General features: G+C 36.7%; 1 protein-coding gene across 1 annotated transcript in view; it reads right to left on the reverse strand.

Moving 5' to 3' along the window:
- The window catches only part of LOC121026689 (EF-hand calcium-binding domain-containing protein 13-like), a gene marked incomplete at its 3' end in the record, with an annotated part of 49,557 nt that extends 25,763 nt beyond the window's left edge, over positions 1-23,794 (reverse strand). Inside the window, exons 1-4 of the mRNA XM_040469487.1 lie at positions 23,539-23,794; positions 14,750-14,824; positions 9,412-9,555; positions 2,694-2,765 (exon numbers count right to left, since the gene is read on the reverse strand). Of these exons, the coding sequence (XP_040325421.1) occupies positions 2,694-2,765; positions 9,412-9,555; positions 14,750-14,824; positions 23,539-23,614 (367 nt within the window). The remainder of the gene's footprint in view (positions 1-2,693; positions 2,766-9,411; positions 9,556-14,749; positions 14,825-23,538) is intronic.
- Between the last annotated feature and the right edge of the window lie 279 nt (positions 23,795-24,073).

Below are 24,073 nucleotides of genomic sequence, written 5' to 3' on the forward strand. Positions count from 1 at the left end.
CATTCTCAAATATGAGTAGACAACCAAAGATCACCAGACATTTGAGGAACACTCCTAAAATGAAAAACAAACAGAAAAAAATACCTTGGAGGAGACAGAATATGAATGAAAAAGGAAATCTCGAAAGCATTGCAACAGAAGTTCTTAGTTGCAACAGAAGATATTGTTTGTGGAACAATAGAAATGCCCATGAAATAAGAGGAGGCTATTATAATAAAATAACAGAGGGGAAAGAAATTATTGGAAATTTAAAAGTACAAATGAAAAACTAAATAGAAGCATTGGAAGATAAATTTAAGGAACTCTCTCAGAAAACATAACAAAGAGTGGCACCTGGGTGGCTCAGTCAGTTAAGCATCCGACTCTTGATTTCAGCCCAGGTCATGATCTCACAGTCGTGAGACTGAGCCCTATGTTGGGTTCTGCGCTGGGTGTGGAGCCTGCTTAAGACTCCCTCTCCCTCTCCCTTTGCCCCTCTTCCACTCCCACTCGTGTAATAAATATAAATAAATAAATAATAAATAAATAAAGCATAACAAAGAGATAAGAGAAAAAGGTTAAAAAAAAAAAAAAGGAATCATCCCATTATGTCACATATCCAAATATCAAGATTTCCACAGAGACAGAAAAAATAGAGGAAAGGAAATCATCAACAAATTATTTTAATTTTCCAGAATCAAAGGACGCTGTATTCAGCACAATCGTTACAAAGAAACTTCTTTCCAGGAGACTTTCAGAAGACTAGAAAATATCCTATATGCTTGAAAAAAAAAAATCAGTGTCAAAGTCAAGAGTCAGAAAATTTTGCACTTCAGTGGCAATACTGAAAACTAGAAAACATAGAAAATTATTTACAATCTAGAATTCTGTACCCAAACTATCCATAAAATACGAAGACAGAATCTGTCATAGGAGGAGAGAAGTGAAAAGTCTCCAGCATGTTAATGAAGAAAGATCTCAAGATGACAGTTGCACACAAAATGTAGAGGGCAACAAATTCATACTGAAGAACATCAAAATACTCTAAAGAAGATTTCTTCAAGAAGACAAAACTACTAGAATACCTTGTGCAGACAAACTTACGAAGAGGATATTTAGACAGTTGGCAGAGTTTAAGCTTCAATCAGTAATATATATACTTTTTTTTAAACCAAGCCAATAAGTAAGAAAGACAACTCAAAGAGGGAAAAATTGTACAGAAAGAGAAAGTAGCCACAAGATACTTACATGTGGCTCAGCAGTGAATAGTGTGTACATAAATATATTAACATAAATACAGAATTAAAACTTACTCAATTACCTTATGACTATATTAGGAGGATGGATAGGTATGGGAAGTGGATGTGGTGGGGACAGGGAAAATGAAACAGAGCTAAATCCTTATTTTTCATATTAGGGAGTTTACTAGGTCTAACCAAAATTTAAAAAAAATCAACAAGAAGCAATACAAACATGTTATTTACAGTCATGAAGACAAATATCAGGTAATCAGCTAAAATGTTTGCCTCTGGAGAAACTAAGGAAAGGATCAGCCAAGAGGCTGCTCTATTTGTAGCAAGTTTATTAGAACTATATAGTTCTTTTTTTTAATCTTTTTTAATCTTTATTTATTTTTGAGAGAGGCAGAGACAGACTGTGAGCAGGGGAGGAAGAGAGAGAGAGGGAGACACAGAATCCGAAGCAGCTGAGGATCTCACGAACCGTGAGATCACGACCTGAGCTGAAGTCAGACGCTCAACCAACTGAGCCAAATTGAGCTTAAAATTATACACATAGATAATCTTGACCAAAGGATGCCCGGACAGAGAAAGAAAAGGGAGTGACACCATGTGCAATAGGAAGAGATTTTTAAAAACGTACTTAATGAAGAAAAACAAAACTAATCATGAATGATATTGAATAATATACTAAAAACAATTTTTAAAAAATGTTTTAATGTTTATTTATTTTTGAGAGAGACAAAGCACAAGCAGGGGAGGGTCAGAGAGAGAAAGGGAGACACAGAATCTGCCTCAGCCTCCAGGCTCTGAGCAGTCAGCACAGAGCCTGATGAGGGGCTTGAGCTCACGGACCATGAGATCATGACCTGAGCCGAATTTGGACATTTAACTGACTGAGCCACTCAGGCACCCCTATATTAAAAATTTTTAACTGTCAACGTCAGGATGTCAGAATGACCCACAAGTTGCAAATTACGCTTTTTTTCTTAGTGTTATTATTTTCTTTTAAAGTTGACTTCATGTTGCAAAATATTAAGGGAAAGATAAAAGAAAATTATGGTAGTTACATAATCAATACTGATTAGGTATGTTTAGGATTTAAAATTTATCTAAAGAGTTAGAGTAGGGGCGCCTGGGTGGTGCAGTCGGTTAAGCGTCCGACTTCAGCCAGGTCACGATCTCGCAGTTGGTGAGTTCGATCCCCGCGTCAGGCTCTGGGCTGACAGCTCAGAGCCTGGAGCCTGTTTTGGATCCTGTGTCTCCCCCTCTCTTTCTGCCCCTCCCCCGCTCACACTCGGTCTCTCTTGCTCTCAAAAAATAAATAAAACATAAAAAAAAAAATTTTAAAGAGTTAAAGTCATGGGGTCAGAGAAGGCTTTCAGAGTCCATATGATAAAACCTACAAATTAGGATTTAATTTAAAGGCAATTTATTTATAAATAATACTTGCTGTAGCAACAAGAGCTCACTTACAAAAATCTTCATACTGGTGCTGTAGTTCATCCAAAATAAATAGAATATCTCTAATATCCACCATGTGGTTACCTGTAATAGAAAGAGTAAGTTCAAGTACTGTTATTTCTTTTTTGAACACAAATCTAGTTTCCATCCCATTCTAATACAAAAACAACACAGAGATGTGTGAAAGTAGGAACAGAGGTTGTGAATAATATCTAGAATTGTTAATAGCTCAGTACACACTGAAACATAAAAGACCATTATTTTCTTTTTCCCTTAATAAAAGAGTTTCCCATCAAAAGAAATTAGTCACATTTTAAGCTCCACAGCTAGGTAATCAGGTTAATATTTCATTCATTTAATAAATAGTGTTTTGAGAATCTACTATAGGTAGAATTTCAAGTTTTAGCTCTTTTGTCTTTCTCACTGGATTGTGAGCTCTTCAAGAGTACAGGATGTCATTTGTTTCCCCAATGCCTAGCAAATTATATACTTCCTAGCACTTAAAAACTAATTTTGGGGGGGGGGGGGCGCCGGGGTGGCGCAGTCGGTTAAGCGTCCGACTTCAGCCAGGTCACGATCTCGTGGTCCCTGAGTTCGAGCCCCGCGTCAGGCTCTGGGCTGATGGCTCGGAGCCTGGAGCCTGTTTCCGATTCTGTGTCTCCCTCTCTCTCTGCCCCTCCCCCGTTCATGCTCTGTCTCTCTCTGTCCCAAAAATAATAAACGTTAAAAAAAAAAAATTAAAAAAAAAAAAACTAATTTTTTTTGAGGGGCACCTGAGTGGCTCAGTCAGTTGAGTGTTTGACTCTTGATTTGGGCTCAGGTCATGATCTCAGAGTTCATGGGTTCAAGCCCCACGTTGGGCTCTGCGCTGACAGTGCAGAGCCTGCTTGGGATTCTCTCTTTCCCTCTCTCTGTGCCTCTCTCCCACTTGCACTGTCTCTCTCTCAAAATAAATAAATAAACTTTAAAAAAATTATTTTTTAAAAATTATTTTTGATAAAACAGGGAGGGGGACAAAACATAAGAGACTTGTAAATATGGAGAACAAATTGAGGGTTACTGGAGGGGTTGTGGGAGAGAGGGTGGGCTAAATGGTTAAGGGGCACTAAGGAATCTACTCTGGAAGTCATTGTTGCACTATATACTAACTAATTTGGACGTAAATTTAAAAAAATAAAAAATAAAATTAAAAAAATATTTTTGAATGAATAAATATACTAAAGGCTGTAAAGAATCATGCAATGTCTACATTGTGGATAGCAGTAAACCATTTACTTAGCGTCTTACACATGTACAGCACTCCCATAATTATAACTTCCTACCATTCCTGCCCTTGCCTCTGTCTAAAACCATTTTCCTTCTTGGACAGTGTATGACAGAGAATGGGGTCAGAGACAGTGACCTCAAATAATGTTGTTCCAATTGGACACCCAATAGTTCTTGCCTCCAAATGTCTGGCTTCGCTTGACATCCAAGGTGAGAAAGACCAGGTGTTGACTTACCTACTTATAAAAATACTAGGTTTGTTCTTCAGCCTATGCCTAAAAAATCAACTATTCAGTTATAAGCATAAGCAAAGACCCTGAAAAGAAGATGCCAGTTTTTAATGTGCCTTTTGAGTCCAAGAATTATTATATACACTATGGTTTTGGTGTTGGGTAAGATTGATTCATTCTGCTTCTTTGAAAATTGGTAAGCTATGTCAGGTCCAGGACTTTAAATCACTGCAAAGCAAGTAAGTATTTGACCCAACCAAAGAAGTGCTAGACCAATTGATATTAAGTTGTCTTCTGATTAGAACTGCTTCTTACATTCTGGGGTTTTTTTTTTTTAATTATTTTTAATGTTTATTTATTTTTGAGAGAGACAGAGACAGAATGCAAGTGGGATGGGGCAGAGAGAGGGGGAGACACAGAATCTGAATCAGGTCCCAGGCTTTGAGCTGTCAGCACACAGCCTGACGTGGGGCTCGAACTCACGAGCCATGAGATCATGACCTGAGCCGAAGTTGGACGTTTAACCGACCGAGCCACCCAGGCGCCACTCTTACATTCTGTTTTTTTATTTTCTTGGTATTTATTCTCATTCTGTTCTTGATTGTGGTTCTAACACCCCAGTGAACTTCTGGAACTTTTGTAGATAGAGTCCATATCCCAAGTTCTTAGATCAAAGCATAAGTCCTAAAATAATTCAAGGCTTCAGCCCTCAAACTCCTGAATTTGATCGGTGAAAAGTATTCTGTTGGATCATCCATAAATTAATCCAATGGAGAAGGCTGTATTGTTTATATCTGGTCTCTACTTAAAGAACTCCCCTTTCTGGAAAGAGGTCCAACATTGACCAGTGAGCATGCAGTAGCCAACCATTTACAGATTTACTAGCTCTCGCTCAAATTTATTCCTTCTTCTATGCAATGATAAACACTTCTCACACACCTCTAAGACAAATACTATCCATTTATATAGTCTCTGGTGGCTAAATAAGCATTACAGAATCTGAAATTACTATTTTGACCCCTACCTAGCTTATCAAAACCTCAATGAATAATTCCTGGTTGAGACTGAGACAATCAGTATAGTTACAGGTAGCATTTACTTCATAAGAGAAGTTCAAAACAGCTTCCCACTCTTACATTTGTCCTTCTGGAGGAAGCTCATATTGGAACTTTCCTTTCCATTCAACCTGGAAAATGTAACTATCTAATGTGAAAAAAAATAATCCTCATCATCAAAGTCATATTCAAGGCAACATTACTTTGAAGGTGTAAAATGACTATTAACACATTTCCATAATCTCCACAATAGCTCCACAATATCAAAGACCTTCTCATCAAAAATCGTGCTAGTTACTACTTTTCACCCAGTTCAATTACTAGATCGGTAAATACCACGAGAGAAAAAACTACTGCACCAATATCCTATCTCAGAAACCAAACTACCAGAACTGTCACACAGTGATTTTCCATATTCCTCTTGCCAGATCTTAATGAAGCAAATGCTTGTTGGACTTCCTTGCAAATTCCACCGGCATTCCTCTTCATCATGCATACTCATGAAGATATTCTCCATGTTATCAGTATTGCTCCAAAAAACCAAACCAAATACAAAAACAAGATGTTAAAACAGTACCTATACCAGGGTGCTACGGCTTCCACTAGTGGGATAACTGACTTATATCACTCCTTACTTCAAAATTCTGTCACAGAAGACTCCATATCCACTACCGGGGTAACCCAAAACTTTTGGCATTCTGAGGGTGTCCTTTCCTTTAATGTTTAAGTAAAATAGCCCCGACCCCACACCATACATCATATGAACAGCAGTCAATACTCCCTCCAAAATTTGAAGATTCCTGAGTGTTTTATACTCTGGCGGTTGATTTTCGTTTTGTTTTCTATTCCCATGGACTCCTGATCTCTCTCACATTATCACATCCTATAGATGCTATCTTCTCTCCACCCAAGCCTACCTAACACAGAACCTACAGACCTTTTTCCTTGAAAAAGAAAATAGAGAGACCCACCATATGAATAACACAAGGCTATTGTATATAACCAACTCTTACTAGATAACTTGAAATTAATGAGAGTCAGGGATTTCTTTATAGCACAGCAAGCACTACATAGTATTGTCCTAGAGTTCTACAGCCACTCTCTATTGATTGCTAGACCCCCATCCACTCTCAGGTTCCCTCAGTGTTCCTCTTCCAGCTGCCGATTAGCCACTGTTGTATTCTAAGTTCCTGTTGTTTTCTTATATAGAGTACTTTACCTTACCTTTTTGCTCAAACTAGGTATCTCCCAATAGGCTTTAGCTCTCATAATCAAACATACCTGTTAAAATGATTTTCCTAGTCAAAAGACAAGGACCTCCCCTATGAGGAATTTTACCTTAAGTCACAACCAGGTTATTAAAAATGACAAAATGAAAAAATCTTATTCTCTCTGGTTGGAGGAGATGGAGTGAAGGATGAGACTTATTAATTCATTCAACATATATTTGTTGAGCAGTTAATATGTGCCATAAGCACTGTATGGAGTACTGAGGATACAATATTGAGCAAAAGTACACATGATATCTGCTTTCTTGGTATTTAGTCTTATTTGAGATACAGATCTTCACAAAACAATAAGAAATAGGGGTACCTGGGTAGTTCAGTCGGTTGGGCGTCTGATTTTGGCTCACGTTGTGATCTCGTGGTTTGTGAGTTCGAGCCCCGCATTGGGTTCTGTGCTGACAGCTCAGAGCCTAGACCCTGCTTCAGATTCTGTGTCTTCCTCTCTCTCCCTGCCTCTCCCTCACTCACACTCTATTTCTCTATCTCTCTCAAAAATAAACATTGAAAAACTTTTTTAAAAATATAAGAAATAAAAGTTGCAACTGTGATTAGTACTGTGAGAGTGTATGAGAACTTGACCTAGTCAGAAAAGTCATGGAAGCATCCTTAAAGAATAGAGTTGAGTTTAGATCCAAAGTATAAGTAGTAATTCACTAGGAGGGGAAGAATGCTCCAGGAAAAGAAAAGAATATATGTAAAGGCTATGGCAGGAGGAAGCCTGGTATATCACTGAAACTCTAAGAAGGCACAGTAAGCAAAGCAGAATGTGGTCTGAGATGAAGCTGGAGATCTAAGGTAAAGGCCAGACATTGCAAGTCCTTGTACGTGACCTTAAAGGGCTCTTCATCCCAAGAAGTATTATTAGAGTTTATGCAAGGAGGTAACATGATCAGATGTGTGGGGTTTTTTAATTTTTTTATTATGTTTATTTATTTTTGAGAGGGGAGGAGGGGCAGAGAGAGAGAGGGAGACAGAATCCGAAGCAGGCTCCAGGCTCCGAACTGTCAACACAGAGCCCAACATGGGGCTTGAAACCACAAGCCTGAGACCATAACTTGAGCCAAAGTCGGACACTTAACTGACTGAGCCACCCAGGCGCCCCACAGATGTGTGTTTTGAAAAGATCATTCTGTCCATAGTGTTAAGGGGGATAAGACTGGGTGTGGGTGGGGCACCTGGGTGGCTCAGTCGGTTGAGCGTCTGACTTCGGCTCAGGTCATGATCTCACAGCTCGTGAGTTCGAGCCCCCCGTTGGGCTCTGTGCTGACAGCTCAGAGCCTGGAGCCTGCTTCGGATTCTCCCTCTCTCTCTGCCCCTAACCCACTCGCATTCTGTCTCTGTCCCTCTCAAAAATAAACAAACATTAAAAAAAAAAAAAAGACTGGATGTGGGTGGGTGGACTTGTTAGGATGAACAGTGATGGTCCTAAGGAAAAATTATGGTAACTTGGACTAAGGTAATGGTGGAAAATAGAGAGATTTAAGAGATATCTAGAAGTTTAAAATAATAGTAATTCACAACGGTTGCATGAGGAGAACAGAGAAAACAGAGTTGCCAAGGATAATTCCCAGGTTTCTGCTTCCTATTTCTTGAGACTATTCTAGTGCCAATAGGTTCTATTTAATTCCTACAACAATCTATGAAATCAGCATAATTTTTCAGTTTAGCTCCCCAAGTACAAAGCCTGGAAATCCAGACCAGAATTCCAGAAGCCAAAAAAAAAAAAAAGCCACAGTGGTTTCATATGTAATTTCTGTTGCTTCTGGTAGAGCATGCCCTAAAGGCTATTTAATAATATGACTTGAGATTAAGCTTTAAAATCCCTATTTTATGGGCATCTTTATGCTCCAGAACATCCCTCCACTTATGTCTATCACCCCAGAACTCACCATAAATGACTACCTACTAAAATCCATGCAGCCTGGTTCTATCTTCACACCACATTCCAGCCACCAAAGACCCCCTAAAAGCCACCACTGACAAATGACAAAAACCTGTGGAAGCCCATGGAAAAGGATGCCATGTCTGATAATGTTCCTGCCATATTTACACAAACTGTTCCCTCAGTCTAAAATGTCTTTCATTACCACCTTCATTACCACCTTCAACCAACTAACCCCTATTGATCCTTCAAGATTTAGCTCAGACATCACATTCTCTGATGATCTTTCCCTGGTGTTTCCAGTATACATTTGCAGCCTAACTACATTCTATAACAGTATTTGCTATACAACATTATAATTTTCATTTTATTTGACTCTTTCCACACTAGAATGTGAACTCCTTTGCAAAAAGAAATGTGTTCTATTCATCTCTGTATCACCTTGCATAGTTCCAAGCACAGTAGATATTAAATGACTATCTGACTCATTAAATACATGGATAATCAATGAATCAATCATTTATCAATCCATTATTATCAGACACCCCCTGGTGACATATAAACATATAATACAAAACATCTGCTAAATATATCCATAATGTTTTTTAAAAAATCTACATTTTGCAAAGAGTAACTGAATAGCATGAGAAGATTGTGTAATCAAAACTATCTAATAAAGTTAAAAATTCAAGAAATTTAGGTCTCCTAATTTGTGAAGCCAATGCCCTTGACATTAAAGAAACCATCTCTCCACAAACAAGAAATGGAAAAGAGAGGAAAGTTTGAAAAGAAAATAAATACATTTTTCTCTTACATTTTTATCAAACATACCAAAATCTAATAATTTTAGAAATTTCTCATTTAATTTTTCTAGACTATCTCTTACCACAGACACCAGTAAGCAATGTTGATAGGTGGCAAGAGGTAAGAATCAAGAAGGAGAGATAAAGGATGAATCAGCACACTGATATCCAAGAAAGATATATTTACATAGTAATTCAAATAATTCACCGTCTATACTAGCATGTTTTATCACTTCCTGAAAAGTTTCAGGAATTACAGGAATATCCATGCTATCCAAAACAGCAGCCAGTTCATCAGTCGCAACTCGACCACTTTTTATCCTACAGAAAATCTTCAAGGCATTCTGGAATGCTGTAAAAATATAATAAACAAAGAAGTTATTTTATCATGAGAATCAACAGCTTTTCTTGGAGGGGCTGATTTTGTGTCAATAGCCCACCAGGGTACAATACCTTTCCATAGGCATAGGGTTTTCTAAAAATGTACCTGCAAGTAGGCATTTGCCCAATTCTGACCACATTCCTAATATAAAATGTAATTTTTGCTATTATCACTACTGATACAATATTAGCGATGATAGGTGGTATTTATTGAATGCTATTTATGTGCCAAACATTGTTCTAAAAAGCTCTGGATTATCTCATTATACTATATTCACCGCTTAGTTAAGCCTTGTAACTAAAATAATTTCGTATCTATCAGTGGTATAATCTATAATAGCAAGGCAGCTTGATCTAAAATTTGAGGGCATCATTAATTGTTTTAAAATGTAATTTAGAAAAAATAGCGTAAAAGAAAGAACAGAACAGATGCAAAATTTCTCTTCAGATTTTTTTATATTACAAAGAGTTTAGCAATGGTTTAACCACTATTTAAAGGTCTTCTATTTCTCCATAGAAACTTCATTTTCTTACGCTAACAGTCCTTAACATCAAAAATGAATTGGAAAGATTTGCAACAATATGGATAGAACTAGAGTGTATTGTGTAAGTGAAATAAGTCAGTTAGAAGAAGATAAATATGTTTTCACTCATATATGGAATTTAAAAAACACAACAGATGAACATAGGGGAAGGAAAGGAAAAATAAGATAAAAACAATAAGAGACTCTTAAATACAGAGAACAAACTGAGGGTTGCTGGAGGGGAGGTGGGTAGGGGAATGGGCTAAACGGGAGAGGGGTATTAAGGAGGGCACCTGTTGGGATGAGCACTGGGTATTATATGTAAGTGATGAATCAGTGGGTTCTACTCCTGAAACCAATACTACACTGTATGTTAACTAATTTGACTTTAAATAAATAATTTTTTAAAAATGAATTGGAAAGAACACAGTTAAATGAAAATATTCATATTAATGAGAGAATTTTCCCTAAACAGATGTCCTCCTTAAAATCTAAACAGATTGATACCTGTGTCCTAATGCTAAATTTAAGTGATCCTCAGACTACCGCACCCCTTAATTTGATAAGGAAACACAATTCCCATAATCCACTTCAGAGAGCGAATCACTTTTTGTCAGACTACATTTTCTCGGAATTCAGGATATAACGAGCCTACTGATCCACAAGTTCTTAGATTTGCACAGTCATGGAGGAAGAACTGGGCATTATTCACTCATCCAACCAACCAGTTGTTATTGACCAGGCGAGCAAAAGTAGCAGAGGAAGGACCTCTGAGAATCCTCTCCATAAAAGCTGTGAGAACACGGATGCAAACTGTCAGAATCAACTTTTTTCAAAACTCTGGCTATAAATCAAAGGCTTAGAGTCATCCAAAGAGTGTTTTCTTTCAGAAAAACGGCTGAACCTCAGTAATAGTGAGCTTTGTGGCATTTTAGCTTGCCATTATTCCCATCTTACCATCCCAGCTTCCCAGGAGCCTTGAAAACTAAGAGCCTACCCTCATGATGAAAAACAGCAGCCTGACAGCCAATGGAGAAGAATGAGTTTGGAACTTCTTCAAAGCCCCATTCTCTAAGAGCTGTCATTATTAGACCTGCCTTGTGGCTCCCTGGAAGACCCTACTTGCCAAGCTGCCTTATTTGACCGGACTCAAAGCTTGCCCAAGGCAAAGAGCCTTTTCCCTGGAAGTACTCCTCAAACACAATCAGAGGCAATTAGTTAACATTATAACTGTCTGAAGTGGTGGGTAATAGTTGGAGCAAGCACTGGATGTTACATGTAAATGATGAAGCACTAAATTCCACTCCTGAAACCAGTATTATACTATATACTAACTAATTAGTTTAAGTAAAAACTTGAGACAAATGAACAAAAACCAGTCAGATTCAGGAGCCCTGCTCTTAAATGCTATTGCTGCTCTTCCAATGACATACTAATATTTTTTAGGATTAAAAAAAAATTTTTTTTTTGGAGAGAGAGAGAGAACAGGGGAGAGGGGCAGAGGGAGGGAGGGAGGGAGGGAGGGAGGGAGAGAGAGAGAGAGAGAGAGAGAGAGAATCCCAAGCAGGCTCCATGCTCAATGTGGAGCTTGACTTAGGGCTTGATCCCACAACCCTGGGATTGTGACCTGAGCCAAAATCAAGAGTTAGATACTCCACTGACTAAGCCACCCAGGGGCCCTGACACACTGATAATCAAATAAACCCACAACTGTACAAAGAAGAAAGATAAAAGCAACACAAATTTCCCATCCAGGGCATCCAAAAAATGATGCATTTTGATTAATATCCTACTTGGATACCTTTCTATGTCTCTTTATGTTCATCAACGATTGTGAACATTTCACTCAATTAAAACAGTACATATAGTATACTGCCTTTTCACTAAAAATATGCCATGGACCTATTTACAAGTCAATAAATGTAGATTCATGCCATTAAAAAAAAAACAATTGGGGCAAATAATAGGCTAGCAAACAAGCTTAAGAGGAAAATCTGGGAAATGAGACATCTGTAGAGGCCTTTGAAAAGTTCCAACATATTCCTGAGCATCTAGATGGCCACACACATAAACAGGTCTGTACCCAGGAAAACCAGAGTAGGTTCTGAATGCTCAGGTCTGGCTTACGTTGAGGATATACACACGCAGGAAGTGAAGGCTAAGGAAGAGTTGAAAACTGTCTGAGTGTTGAAGGCATGCCCCAAGGCACACATAGGGTCCCTCTGGTTTTCCTCTACCTAATAATTGGCAACCAATTTTGCCTTAAAAGGCACTTAAGGACACAAGCATACATATATAAACTATAATGTGAAAATAAATATGTATAAAATATAAGAAAAGATATTCACTGTGAAAGTGTCTATAATAGGAAGATAATTAGAATCAATAAAGGATTAGTTAAATAAATTATAGTATATCTACATTTTTCAGACACCATGCAGCTACTAAAAAATAAAAGGATCGAGCACCTCGGTGGCTCAGTTGGTTAAGCATCCGACCCCTTATTTTGGCTCAGGTCATGACCTCATGGATGGTAAGATCAAGCCCCACATCAGGCTCTGCACTGACAGCATGGAGCCTGCTTGGGATTCTGTCTCCCTTACTTTCTGCCCTTCCCTCACTTGCTCTGTATCTCTCTCTCTCAAAATAAATAAAAATAAACTTAAAAACAATTTTTTTTAAGTAAAAGGCTGACCTACACTTACTGGCACGGGGAAAACTTTCCAAGACATATTACTCAGTTAAAAAAAAAAAAATCATGCTAGACAACAAAGTACATAGCATGATCCCTTTCTCTTAAAGTATAAGATGATCATATTTTTCCCTTTTATTTTCTTAGGGTCTCTTGATTTCTAACTGTATGCTTGATCTTTTCACTTGCCTCTATAAGACCCAGGTACTCTAGTTCTCTTCTGCCTAGTAACTGATAACTCATTTTCTCTTACAAAATATGTAAATATTTATATACATTCATAAATGCATATAAGATGCTAAAGTCAACATTAACTTTTTTTTTTTTTTAATTTTTTTTTTCAACGTTTATTTACTTTTGGGACAGAGAGAGACAGAGCATGAACGGGGGAGGGGCAGAGAGAGAGGGAGACACAGAATCGGAAGCAGGCTCCAGGCTCCGAGCCATCAGCCCAGAGCCCGACGCGGGGCTCGAACTCACGGACCGCGAGACCGTGACCTGGCTGAAGTCGGACGCCCAACCGACTGCGCCACCCAGGCGCCCCAACATTAACTTTAATATAGGAAGGATTAAAGAGGGTATTTTACATTTATATACTATTATATTGCTTGGATATTTTACTAAAAATAGTGTATTTGAGAATTAGGCATACTGTTTTAAGAGGAAGAAAAGAAATTTGGCACTTCTTGGTTGGTCTCAGAACATTGGACCATAAATAAAAAATAAGGTCAAAATAGAAAACCAGAACTTGAAAAACAAAGGAATACATGATAGTTCAACTGGGGCTCGACAAGCAGGCAGTACTTAGGTACCCAAACACACTTACAAATCTATAGTCAAGAAAAAGCTATAAGCTGAAAACCAAGTAGACAAAGAGGAAACCCAGTGCTATAGGAGTTAATCAAAATGCCAAGTAGGAAGAAATTCAAAGAGGGAAAGCAAGCCAAGCATCACATCTATATTGCTAATTGATGCATACGGTAATGTATTAAATAACATTCACTACATTAATGAATAAACATTAAAGAGTTTTTCTTGCCTCTTGCTTCTTATCCAGGTATATGAAGATTATCACATTCATATATCCTTGATTCCAAGAAAATACAGGCTGGTTGACAGAAATATATAATCCCAAGGACAGATTATAGGAATTTGATCTTGCCTAATGGCAAAACCAAGGAACTGGTTTTTGTTTTGATTTGTTCTAACACAAAGAACTGTTAAAATTAGGTCACAAACCCTAGAGATCTCAGAATATTGGAAGCACTGTTTCTATCAGTAACAGGAATATTTCTTCCAATCACTTTCTTTGCTATTTACAGGAGTGTAAACTAAACATTGTTAGGAGATCCATCAGTGTCTGAAATTTTTAGGGAGAAATACAAGCAGATTCCAAAGAGATCAAAGAAAGTACTATTCACATTGGAGAAGAAAGCAGATATGAGATTTCAAAGGGAAAAAAGAAAAAAAACACATGAACAAAGAATGGCCTGGAAACAAGAATGAAATTGGCATGTATAGACATTTGTGTCTCTAACTGGAGCACGGGGTTCTTGCCTGGAAAAGATTCTACCAAGAGGAAAGTGGCAAGAAAAATTATAAGGGGGTGAGGAGGTCAAGCATAAGGGTTTGGACCACATTCATTTCATCACAGGAAAAGCATCTACATTTTTGAGGAGAATGATATGACAAAAATCGTGTGTTAAGAAAATCTAGCCGTTGCATGCAGGAAAAAGTGGAGATTATGGATAGAAAATTAGGATACTGTGGACAGGTTTTTAGTGCCTTTTATGAAATAACTCGTGTCTAATTTTTCTCAACCTAGGCTACAGGGGAAAAAACTATGTGAGAGATCTGAAAAAAACATAAATTCATATAACCATCCCACCCTAAAATCAGTGACAATCAAAATCATTCTTTTCTGCAATTTTGAGGAATCGTTTTTTTACCTGGATCCTGGGAGACCAAATAACAAACATCATTCACAGTCTTAAGGAAATCTGAAAAATCCAGCATTCCATTAACTATAATAATGGTTCAGAAACAGAAGGAAAAAAACTGCATTAGCAAACTCATTAAGAACATAAGATGCGGGGCGCCTGGGTGGCGCAGTCGGTTAAGCGTCCGACTTCAGCCAGGTCACGATCTCGCGGTCCGTGAGTTCGAGCCCCGCGTCGGGCTCTGGGCTGATGGCTCGGAGCCTGGAGCCTGCTTCCGATTCTGTGTCTCCCTCTCTCTCTGCCCCTCCCCCGTTCATGCTCTGTCTCTCTCTGTCCCAAAAATAAATAAACGTTGAAAAAAAATAAAAAAAAAGAACATAAGATAAAAATGCAAACTAAAAATGTGAATAGAATTAACTGATAGTCTAGAGGAGCATTAACATTAAATATAGAATGTAAAAAGAAAACCTATCATAAAAACATAATTACACATTTTAATTATGTAGTGAATAGTGCCCAGCAATAATCAAAATGATATAGACTAGAATTTAATATACTGCAATATTCTTTACTCAAAGCTCTAATTTTTATACTTGTCATTAGGTGCAAAAAAAATCATGCAACTTGTCAATTTTACATATATAATGGTTTTACCTGAAAAGAATAGCACTGATTTCATTGTGTTCTAGCTAAGACCCTCTATACCAGCGGTTTGAGGGGAGATTACAGATCCAGATGAGACTCTAATGAAAGCTTTGCCTCAAATCATTCCATCTCGTTCTCTCCTCTCCTCCTTTCCTCTCTCTCTCTCTCTCATTACACACACACACACACACAAAATGTATTGAACAAATGCACAAAATATTGCACAATATTAAAGTCTTCACCCAAAAAATCCTCTCATTTATCATGCAAAAAGTAATGCCTATTTATTAAAAGAAAGAAAGAAATCTAAATTGTACAAATGAAAATTTCAGTAAGAAATTATTGCTTGGTTTGAATGAGAAGTTGAAATTATGGAGCTTTTTTTTCTGCATGATAATGCACAGGTCATCTCTGATGAGCAACTAGAGCTGAAAATCCAGATTTACAAAGTGTGACAAAACACAGAATCAGGATTCTTCTGTCTCATTTTCTAGACAAGCATAGATCTGCGTCAAGGAACATCTGAATTTTTCAAGATTCTTCAAGTTAAATAACTCTAACATCATTTTCCTCTTCAGATAGTAAATGAGGCCAATTTTGAAAGGGTTTATCTGTGTTTGGAAGAAACTTATTATAAATTTACATTTTAAATTAATGTAATCTGAACAAAGTAACTTATAAAAGAACATTTCAGTGCTTCTGGTGGTCTGCAGGCTTCTACTGTCAGAGAAATTGACAAGGCTTAGTTGTTCTCATTGCTAAACCACAGAAACACTTTCTGGATTGGAAAATTTGTCAAGTTGTCTACCTCAAAATTTCTTTTTCAGTGTAATAACTTGAGAGTGGTTTCTCCTTTCCTTCAAAGACACAATGAAACATCTGTGCAAATTTCAATCAATTATTTTGATTTGTTTTCTGACTTCTATGTGACTTAGGTTTAAACAAAAACCTTATAGATAAAACATCAAGAGCACAATCCATACAAGAAATAGTTGTAGACTAGACTTCTTCAGAAGTATGAACTTAAGTTGAAAGATATTCTTCAAAAATTGGGGTGCCTGGGTGGCTCAGCTGGTTAAATTCCGACTCTTGATTTGGGCTCAGGTCATGATCTCACAGTTGGTGAGTTCAAGCCTGGCATAGGGCTCTGTGCTGACAGGGCAGAGCCTGCTTGGGATTCTCTCTTTCCTCTCTGTTCCTCCCTTGCCTGTGCTCTCTCTCACATATCCAGTAAAGGACTCGTGTTCAGAATATATACATTCAAAATGCAATAGTAGGAACACAAACACATTTTCAATGGGCATAAGATATACAGGTAGCAAAAAAGCACATGAAGATATATTCAAAATCATTTGATCATTCAGGAAATGCAAATTAAAACCACAATGAGAAAACACCATACATCTATTAGAATGACAATTTTTAAAGGCTCACCAATTCCAGGATTGACAAGGATGAGGAGCATCTGAAACTGTCATAAATTGTTCATAACAATGTAAAATAATTCAGCTGCTTTGCAAGCACAGTTTAGCAGTTTCTAAAAAATTCAAATATACCTACCATATGACCCAGTTATCCTACCATCAGGTATTTACCCAAGATAAATGAAAGTATATGACTACACAAAGACACATAAATGAATGTTTACACCAGCTTTATTTGTAATAGCCAAAAACTAGAAACAATCCAAACATCATCAATTAATGAATGGATGAACAAATCATGGTACATCCATAAGAGAGAACACTGCTTAGCAAAAAGAAATAAACCTGATATGTACCAAAGCATAGATGAATCTCAGTATAATTACGCTGAGTGAAAGAAATCAAACTAAAAAAAAATGAGTACTTACTGCATGATATCATTTATATAAAGTTCTAGAAAATACAAACAATCTGTAGTGACAGAACCAGGTTAGTGTTTGCTTGGGAAGTAGTGAGGGGGGGTTGTGGAAAGAGAATGGGGGCTTACAAAGGGGTATAATGGGATTGAGTTTTCACAAGTATATACATATGTAGAAATTTTCAAATTGTATACTTTAAATAAGTCAAGTATATACCTCAATAAAACTATAAAATACGCAGATAATTTAAAATCCACTGGAATAGCCAATTCCAAAAACAGTACAGAGGTTTTGTCTAAAAATTAAAAACAGAACTATCATATCATCCAGCAAGCTCACTTTTGGATATATACCCAAAGGAAATAAAAGCACTATCTCAAAGAGCTATGTGCACTTCAAACATTGCAGCATTATGCCCAATAGCCAAGAAATGGAAACAGCCTAAATGCTCACCAACAGATGAATAAAGAAAATGTAACCTCTATGTATATGATATATTCTGGAGGGTGGAGGGAATGGGCAGATGTTTGTCAAAGGATACAAACTTTAGGTATAAGATGAACAAGTTCTGGGAATCTGATGTACAGCATGGTGACTATAGTTAATAATACTATATTGTATCTTTGAAATTTGCTGAGAGAGTATATCCTAAGAGAGTAGTGTTCTCATCACACACAAAAAAGGTAACTATGTGAGGTGATGGAGATGTTATTTACTTGATAGCTGGTAATCATTTCACAGTGTATATGTATATCAAATCATTACGTTGTACACTTTAAATATATGCAATTTATATTTGTCAATTATATCTCAATAAAGCTGGACAAGATAACATGACTTGACATAAACCATGTTCCTATAGGTATATGCATATCCTATGACCCAGCTTCTTCATTTCTAGAAATCTATCCTATAAAAATATTTACACAAACGTGCAAGAATTGATGAACAAGGATGCTCTTTATAGCATTATTTGTAATAGCAAAAATTTTAGAGGTAACTTTACCACTAATCAATATGAGACCAATTAAAATGTATATAACAAATATCCAGGAAGACTACCTACCAAATTATTAACAGTGTGTACTATGAAGAATTGTAGTGAAAGATTGAGGTGAAGAGATAATTTCCATTTTGTAATTTGTAAACTTCTTTAAGCTAAAAATACTAACTTAAAACAAAAAAACCTTTATACTCAGTTATTAAATTTTTTCTTGTATTTGCAATTTTTACCAAGATATTCAATATAGGTCTACACTTTTTTCAATGTAAAAATTAAGGAATAAAAATTTAAACTAATATATGTTATTTAAAATTGTTTGTATGGACACTAACAACGAAGCAGCAGAAAGAGAAATTAAGAAAACAATCCCATGTACAATGGCACCAAAAATAATAAAATACCAAAAATAAACTTAAGCAAGGAGGTGAAAGATCTGTACTCAGAAAACTATAAAACATTGATGAAAGAATGTGAAGATAACATAAACAAATGGAAAGACATTCCGGGCTCACGAATTAGAAGAATATTGTTAAAATATCCATACTACCCAAAGCAATCTACAAATGCAATGCAATCCCTATCAAAATACCAACAGCATTTCACAGAACTAGAACTAACAATCCTAAAATCTGTATGGAAACAGAAATGACTCCAAATAGCCAAAACAACCTTCAAAAATAAAAAGAAAGCTGGAGGTATCATAATTCCAGATTTCGAGTTATATTACAAAGCAGTAGTAATCAAAACAGTGTGGTACTGGCACAAAAATAGACACATAGGTCAATGGAACAGAATAGAAAACACAGAAGTAAACATACAGTTAAATGGCCAATTAATCTTCAACAAAGGAGATAAGAATATGCATTTGGAAAAGAGAGTCCCTTCAACAAACGGTGTTGGGAAAACTGGACAGCAACATGCAACAGAATGAAACTGGACCACTTTCTTACACTATACACAAAAGTTCAAAATGGACTAAGAATTTAAATGTTAGACCTAAACCCATAAAAATCCTAACAGAGAGTAGAGGCAGTAATTTCTCTGACATCAGCCATAGCAACATCTTTTTAGATACATCTCCTGAGGCAAGGGAAACAAAAGTAAAAATAAACTACTGGGATTACCACAGAATAAAAAGCTTTGGTACAGCAAAGGAAACAACCAATAAAACTAAACAATAACCTACTGAATGGGATAAGATGTTTGCAAATGACATACCCAATAAAGGGTTAGTATCCAAAATATATAAAGAACTTATATAATTCAACACCAGAAAAACAAATAATCCATTTTAAATGGGCAGAAGACAGGAACAGACATTTCTTCAAAGACGACGTACATATGGCCAACAGACACATGAAAAGGTGTTCAACATCACTCATCATCAGGGAAATGCAAATCAAAACCACAATGAGATATCACCTCACACCTATCAAAATGGCTAAATTTAAAAACACAAGGAAAAACAAGTGTTGGCAATGATGTAGAAAAAAAAAGGAATCCTTGTGCATTGTTGGTGGGAATGCAAACTGGTGTAGCCACTGTGGAATACAGTATGGAGATTCCTCAAAAAATTAAAACTACCATATGATCCAGTAATTGTACCTCTGGGAATTTAGCCAAAGAATAAACATTAATTCATAGGTATATAGGCATCCCTAGGTTTATTGCAGCATTATTTAAAATAGCCAAATTATGGGAGCAGTCCAAATGTCCATCGATAGATGAATGAAGATGTGATACACACACACACACACACACACACACACACACACACACACACACACACTGGAATATTATTCAGCCATAAAAAGAATTCAGTCTTGCCATTTGCAAAAACATGGATGGAGCTAGGGAGTATAATGCTGAGTGAAATAAGCCAGTCAGAGAAACACAAATACCATATGATTTTACTCACATGTAGAATTTATGAAACAAAGCAAATGAACAAAGTCGTGGGGGGTGGGGGTGGGGAACAGGACAAACCAACAAACATACTCTTAACTATAGAGAACAAACTGGGGGTTACCAGAGGGAAAGTGGATGAGGGGATGGATGAAATAGGTGAAGGGGATGAAAAGGATACTTATCTTGATGAGCACTGCGTAATACAGGGAATTGCTGAATCACTATATTGTACACCTGAAACTAATACAACACTGTATGCTACCTAACTGGAATTAAAATAAAATAAAAACAAATAAAATAAAATAAAATAGGTTGTATGGCTTTGGAGTAGACTTTTATCTTTCTGACCCTCAGTTTCCCCAACTGTAAATCCAGGTAATTGGAAGAAACTACATCTGAAGTCTTGAAATCTAAAGTTCTAAAGATTATTGCTTTGAATTTCTAATAACAGTATTACTTAAAAGCCTTAAAATGTTCACATCCTTTGACCTAGCAATTTCAATTTTAGTAACCTATCTTTTGTCTGATGAGATAAAGAGAAAAAACCCTGCTTATAACAGCAAAAAATTAGAAATGACATATTTATTTAGATTATTTGTTATATAGCTTATTTTTCAAAACAATTTGTTTTTGTGCTTTGATCTGTTCCCAGAATAATTCACAGCTGCCAAAAGCCAAGCTCTCCAACCAGCCTGATGGCAGGGCCCGGGTGATGGATGGATCGGGACTGCATGGTGGCCCACCGACAGTGAAGCTTCTTGTACCCCTGCTTTTATGTAATTTGGCCTTAGCATTGGTCAGGGCAGCCCCCCTACCAATGAAAGTACCTGGGGATTTGTCGGTTGGGGAATTGCCCATGACAGGCCCCCTGGGAAAAGGACCACGGGGGAAAGAAATAAGATTCCACAGGGAAATTATGCGGGCCTACATCCAGCCCTTGCCACCCCCTGTAAAGACTCCTCTACCTAAAGGAAGGATAGCCCCATATATTTCCCAGCCAGGGAGGGGGACAAATGGATTTGAAATCCCCACCCTGGCAACAAAGGAATGTATCTATGGATACAAATTACTCCAACCCCTAGGCCCACTTGGCCCCCAGGAGGCATTCCAGATGATAACTGGACCTGGTGGGTTAAGGTACAGAATGGTTCATTAGTTCCTAGGTATACATTGTCTCCCTGGGAGCGCAGAAGGCGTGGGTTCCCAGGGCCCTCTTAGTTCCCTCCCGGCACCCCAGACCAAAGCGAATAACTTTTGTTCCTTATACGCAAATGGTTCAAAGAAACAATTAAGAAGTCATGTCCCTGTAAATGTTCCACTTGAGGTGTTGAGAGATAGATGACCTTTCATGAAAATAGCAAAGCAAACGCTTTATAGACTATAAATAAACGTAGATACATAATGAAAATAATATGAAGAAATGAATCAATTTCTTGTAACGTTACAAGAAAATAACCATGTTGTCCCTTAATGGGTGATTACACAAAGGAACATTTTTAGAATTAGGTAAAGCCAAGAAACATAGATGACGCACGCTACAAGGAAATTGCTAACAAATATAATGCCACGTTTGCCGCAATAAAGCAGCCAGTCTAACACACTGTTGTTGTCCGTGTCCATTTGTTATTTTCGCCGACGCCGTGCATCCTTCGGGCACCCCTGGACCTGCTGGGGCTGGACCCCGGCACACAGCCATTTAAAAAGGCAGTGTTGGGGTGCCTGGGTGGCTCAGTCGGTTAAGCGTCCAACCTCGGCTCAGGTCATGATCTCACGGTTTGTGAGTTCAAGCCCCACGCCGGGCTCTGTGCTGACAGCTCAGAGCCTGGAGCCTGCTTCTGCTTCTGTGTCTCCCACTCTCTCTGCCCCTCCCCCACTCATGCTCTGTCTCTCTCTCTCAAAAATGAATAAATGTTAAAAAAAAATTTAAATATTTAAAAAGGCAGTGTGGATCTATATTTATTTACATGGAAGGTTGCCTAACATATAAAGTTAATAGAAAAAGGTAACAAAATTGTATGCATGTGAGTCAACATATATATTTTCTAATTATGTGTTTATGCATATGTATATACCACAGTTACACACACACACGCACACACATGCTTAGAAAAATCCTAGAAAAATATATGTAAAAATACCAAAGTTCAGCTCTGGGTAGTGGGATTACACATAAGTTTTATTTTCTCCTTTCTATTCTCCTATGCTTTCAGAGAATAAAGTTATTTCCACTTTGAATAATTATTTTAATAATAAATCTCCAAAAAATTATATGTCAAGAGAATTAACATATGGATAAATAAACATGTCAGAAAAAATAGAGTTGCTTTTTAGTCTTTCTAAAAGTTAGATTTATATTTATTATTTTATTTTTATACCCTCTGAAAGTTGTGTACAGTAGGCACTCAAAAAATGTTGGGGTGACTCGGATAGATAGACGAATGACACCATTGCAACTTGTCAATTCCTGTTAGGTTGCTAAGTAACATTCTATTGGTGGTCCATTTGACTCCTAGTATTCTCCATCTACAAATTTTTTATAATAACCAATCCACATCTTTTATTTGAGTAGCCTGACGCTTTTAACCTCAGAGTATTACTGTGCCATTGTGTGTATTAAGTTTATTTTATTTCTGACCAATCCTTCAACTTATCTATACCATTTTTATCCTAAACTTATCTCTCCTCCTTAATAAGCTTGGAATGGTCTGTAAATATAATCAGTTCTCTATTATTTACTTCTTTGATTAAAGTATTGGACACTGACAACAAAAGAACAATTACTTTTCCAGATGTTTTAAAATAAAATTATCAGGATTTTGATTTGCATTTTTTTGACTACTGAGGATGGAAAATATTTTTATATGATTATTGGCTACATATACTTTCTTTTATGTGATATTCTTATCCATGTGTCTTACTCACTTTTCCATTCCATTGTTTGTTACTAATTTGTATGAGTTCTTTACACATTCTGAAAACTAATCCTTTGCCACTTCTGCGAATTGCAAATATTTCCAAGTTCATAACTTGTCTTTTTACTTTAAAGTGTCTTTTGATAAATAAAAGTTCTTAATTTTAACATAGTTAAATATATTAATCTGGTCTTTTATACTCAAACACTTTGCCTTAAGAAATCTTCCCTATCGTACGCAAGTAGCAAAAATTAAAAGTCTAAAAATATCAGATGTTGATGAAAGTATGTCATAATCCAATCTGGTAATCAATCAATCCAATTATACTGGAGGCCCAATTTTTTAATATTATCGTAAATGTGCAAAAAAAGTTTTTAGAACATATTATAAAGCTTAGCTTTCCTATGATTTGTAATTAATCTGACCAACATATAACTTACATCCATGTTTGCAAACCTTAAACTAATAATGAAAACACAAAACTTACCATCAATATCAACAGTCTTTAGTGCCTTTTGCATTTCCAAATCACTTATAAAAATCTTCAAGGTGTGATGGATCATTGGCAGATCATTCACATAAATTTTACCACTTTGAATTTTGCTAAAAATTTTACAGGCCTTCTGAAGTGCTAAATACACACGACAAAACAGTTAATTAATTCAAACGAATAATTATCATCATCCCCGCTACACTCTCTCCCAATGAAAAAACAAAAATGATCAGTAAAGGAAGAAAGAGGAGCAAGTCTTGGTGTTCTAATTCTTTGCTTTAAAATCAATCTCATGATTTCTTTAGGTATATCTAGAGTAAATGACCTCCAAGTCTACAAGTTTCCTAAATAACTCTCAGAAACTGAGAAAAGTCATGCAAAGCTCACATAGCAAAGGCAGTCACAATTTTCCCTGGGAATGTTTAAATCCTTCTTCCATGCTCCCATATCACTTGGTACATATCTCAGACAAAGCTATTGGTATTGTGATTGCTTGCATGTCAATATCCCTCACTCAACTATCAGGCTC

The sequence above is a fragment of the Herpailurus yagouaroundi genome, unplaced genomic scaffold, assembly GCF_014898765.1.
Source record: "Herpailurus yagouaroundi ecotype Mexico unplaced genomic scaffold, PumYag 151532, whole genome shotgun sequence".
Lineage (NCBI taxonomy): Eukaryota > Metazoa > Chordata > Mammalia > Carnivora > Felidae > Herpailurus > Herpailurus yagouaroundi.